The sequence below is a fragment of the Solanum lycopersicum genome, chromosome 5 (genome assembly GCF_036512215.1).
Source record: "Solanum lycopersicum chromosome 5, SLM_r2.1".
In the NCBI taxonomy this organism is placed as follows: domain Eukaryota; kingdom Viridiplantae; phylum Streptophyta; class Magnoliopsida; order Solanales; family Solanaceae; genus Solanum; species Solanum lycopersicum.
Window position 1 is genome coordinate 54,715,122 of NC_090804.1, and position 4,148 is coordinate 54,719,269.

General features: G+C 34.7%; 1 protein-coding gene across 1 annotated transcript; it reads left to right on the forward strand.

Annotated features, from left to right (window-relative positions):
• The first annotated feature begins 337 nt into the window (after positions 1-337).
• On the forward strand, positions 338-3,188 carry LOC101256186 (uncharacterized). Its single transcript, XM_004240121.5, has 4 exons — positions 338-835; positions 1,578-1,659; positions 2,286-2,444; positions 2,984-3,188. Exons 1-4 carry the CDS (start codon positions 641-643, stop codon positions 3,079-3,081), a joined length of 534 nt encoding a protein of 177 aa, XP_004240169.1. The 5' UTR covers positions 338-640; the 3' UTR covers positions 3,082-3,188.
• The last annotated feature ends 960 nt before the right edge of the window (positions 3,189-4,148 follow it).

Here is a 4,148-nt window from a genome sequence, read left to right on the forward strand (position 1 = left end):
TAGGGGGATAAATGTGGGTGCCAGTCGCGGCCCGATTTGGGTTGTGACAGCTTAAGTTAATCTTTTGTAACTATATATAATGCAAATTGACTAATTACTATCTAATGTTTTAAATTTACAGTTTGTTAATAAGTTTTATACATTAAAATAAGATTCGTCATTTGATGTTTTTATCACAATTTTATAATTTTATTTGTAATTGTTGCATTTTGTTATTCGTTACATGCATGTAAATGTAAATTTTTAATTTTTATAAGGAATATAAAAAAAATTAACATGGAATAGACGTGCTGAATCTAGTTAGTATATAAATTAGAAAGGTGGGAGTAGCAAACGTGAAGCAAATATAATTGTGTAGATTGAGACAACGTTTACCAGCCACACAAAAGAAGGAAAAAAAGAAGAAGAGGGAAATGGTATCGATGTCATTGGCGAAATCCATAGGAATAGGAAGAAGCAGAAGAGATGAAGTATACGTAGCAGCTGTGCCTTTGAAAATTAACATGGAATAGACGTGCTGAATCTAGTTAGTATATAAATTAGAAAGGTGGGAGTAGCAAACGTGAAGCAAATATAATTGTGTAGATTGAGACAACGTTTACCAGCCACACAAAAGAAGGAAAAAAAGAAGAAGAGGGAAATGGTATCGATGTCATTGGCGAAATCCATAGGAATAGGAAGAAGCAGAAGAGATGAAGTATACGTAGCAGCTGTGCCTTTGAGAGCCACAAAAGGACCTGCCCAGTTGCTTATGTCTACTGTTTACTCTCTCAATTTCTGGGATTTGCAGCATTTCATGGTCATTATCAGCCCCTCTTCCTCCCTCGACTCTCAGGTATAATTTCTCTTCCTTTTGTTTTATTAGTGCATTTTGTCCTCTAAATTAGGGGTTTCAAATGCGCAATTTGGGGCTGTCAAAATAGCCTGAGAAGTGAGAACAGTTACTCAGCAGGTATTTGGCGGGTTGGGTAGAGAATGTTTTTATGAAGTAATCCTGCTCAAAAACATATACTAATGGTGTTTACAGAAAAGGTTAATTACTCTATTTATATGATATAATTTGAATGGGCGAGTGAAAACTTTTGAAATATTGTGATCTAAAATAAGTCTGTGCAACTATAAATCATCATAATCAGATGACTATACAATTAGCAATGAGGCATTAAGCTATTTAAAGAAAAGATATCCCTTCTAGACAAAGGCGAACCCTGAACTCGAAGATTTTGGATGCACAATAAAAATAAGCTTTAGTAGGATTCGAACCCTGGTCTACAAGGGTGGAATCTTCTGCTTCTACCAATTGCACAAGGTAACTTTTATATTTTGTTAGCTATATCCTAATTTCAATCAGTTTTTCAAAATAAATAAACATATAACTTTTTCAAAAGTTAGCGGGTGCTCGTGCATTCCCTTCATATAGTGTGGGTCCACCACTTCTTTCAAAAATAAGTAAATTCATGTATAACAATCTCATTCATTGTTAATTATCTTACTGAATTCAGTTTCAGATTTCTAATGATTAAACCGAAAAAGAATTTTAAAAAAAGTCTTAACAGGTTATTAATCTGTGTGTTTAGGTTTTAGTGTATGATTTCCAACCTCAAGATCCGGAAAGCATTGTTGTAGCTGTTGCTGCTCTATCTGGGAGAAATGTACCAGGTCAAACCCTTTTAGTTTCTCTTAAAGTTTGAAAGTCATTGCTGCTCAGATCATTTTTGGCTCTTTGGTAACATTTTCCAAAGATTTTCACTTGGAAATTTCTTACCGGTGAGGCAATTCTGATAGGGACATTCATCAGAAACTTGTGATTTTCTAATAGTAGTGAGAAGAAAGATAAATTGGATAAAATAAATGGAGGCTCAGGCAATTTCAACTGTTCTCCAAATCTACAGGAGAAATGGATTGATTACTGTTGTCTTAACTTTGCAACTTATCCAAGTTCGTACCTTCAATTCATTTAGACGTTGAATCTGTGAGACTTGGTCGATATCTGAATCAGCATTATATCCAAACTCGTATCTCTCTTTTGAATTGACAATCACAGGGATCAATTTCTGGTGTAGTTCTTCATACTAAGTGTGACCTTTGTTCATAATCTCCTTTGGTTTCAGCTGACACCTGTCATGTTCATCATTCAATAAGAAATGAGCACCTTAAATTTGATCATCAAAGTTGTGTGGAAGTAAAAAAAAACAAGCTTTTCCCGTCTCTTAACCATTATAAGTTCATATCGAAAGTCGTCTCCTAAGCAATTCATGTCTTCAAGCTAGTTTATACCATGACAGGAGTTGTTCTTACAAGGACACTGAAGAAGCTGCCTAAAAGGAAGTGTTGGTTTGTTGGCTACTCAGAGAGTGATGCAATGGATGCAGCAAAGAGATTCAATGAAGGATGGGATTCTGACTTGACGATTAACCATCACGACTGTCGAAACTATGTAAATGGTAATTCTCTTTAGACTTCAGTAAAGAAATGCAAACTGGGTATATGTTCCTTTGGTCGTCACCAAATTGGAAAGAAATACCATTACTTTTAGCCAGATAAATGTAAATATTCTTAATTGTTTAGGTCTTTAGGGTAATTATTTACAGTGCATGTCATTGAGTTACATAGAAAATAGTTGAGAACGGTCTAGTTTCCCATAATAGTGTTATTATTACTACTCTCCTACTATCTTATTCTTCGATTTTACTACTAGTTGTTTTCTTCGTTTTGGTTATAGTATTGTTTTTTGCTTCTATATATTGTTCCTTTCTCCATTGTTTCTATATGGTTCCTTCACTACTAAATTTCCTTTTCTTACTGATTTTGATATGCTTTACTTGAGTCAAGGGTCTATCCAAGATAATCTCTCTACCTTCACAAGGTAGATATAAGGCTGTGTACATACCACCCAGTTGTGCAATTACACGGGGTATATTGTTGTCATTGAGCCAAAACATTGTTTTTCATGCTTTTTTTTTGCTAACCAACTACTTCAAAGGGCTAGTGGAGTATCTCACTGGAATGAAAGCAGTGCTGGAGCACCTACAAAGAAGCAGCATGGCAAGAGATGAGATGCCATTACCCAGAAAGGACTAAAGCATAATGCTACTTTGTGTTAAAGATGTATAGATTATGTCATCAAGTAAACCTTTTGGCTTATGACACTTTTATCAATCAATAGAAGACCTGCAAATATATGCTCACATGCTTTGCTTACTGTAATCCGTAAATCACTTGTATTCTTTCTTGTGCATCTTTTTCTTGAATGAACTCTAGTTCTCATAGTAACATGATAGTAACTCTTCAATTTGCTCTATTTTAACACACAAGCTAAGTGTTCAATTTGTTCTATAACGTTTTCTAAAATTTCAAGCTCTGGTGTATAAATTTCTAAATGCTTGGCAGCAAAAATTGTGAGGGAGTCTTGACACACAGAATAATAGTTACCCATCACCCCATCATAGGAAGCTCAAAATTGTCTCTACTTGTACACGATTGGCACTCACATATACTGTGAATAATGTCTAGTACCACTGTTCAATGAGGGTTTAATTATTACATGATTGCCACAGTTTTTCTCTACTAAATACAATTACAGAGACCTCTTTCAGATGAAAATAATGCTGAACAACAAAGCTCACAAACACCTTTCTAGTTTTGTTGCCAAAAGCAACAGGCATGAGTTGGCCCATTTTAAATTACTACAAAGTTGATTTCTCATAGGACCACTTAACTAATAGTATTATATCGGAAATATCACACTTTTTTTCCATTTCAATTTTCAAACAGACAAATTTGAATTAACAGGAAAGAAAAATCTGAGGTGACTCCATAGCATTCACCATTCACCACTTAATCCAGATACACACTCGACATTCAAGTGCTTCTAAAACAATTAAGGCAGTTCAGTGTTTCTTTGTTTTCCATATGAATATTCGGTCAGGGCTTAAAAGGTAAGGTCAAACTCACACTTGACTTCAGTAACCCCTGAGCCTCTACTGCACCAAATTTTCCGGGGAAAGATACTAAAACTGTATTTAGAACAGATTATCTTAACCATAAGTAAAACCTGTAAGTTCCCATCATTTAGGTTAGAATCGTTAAAACCACAGCTAACAAGTACAGGACAACATGAACATAAAAATGCAATATGCTATTACTGG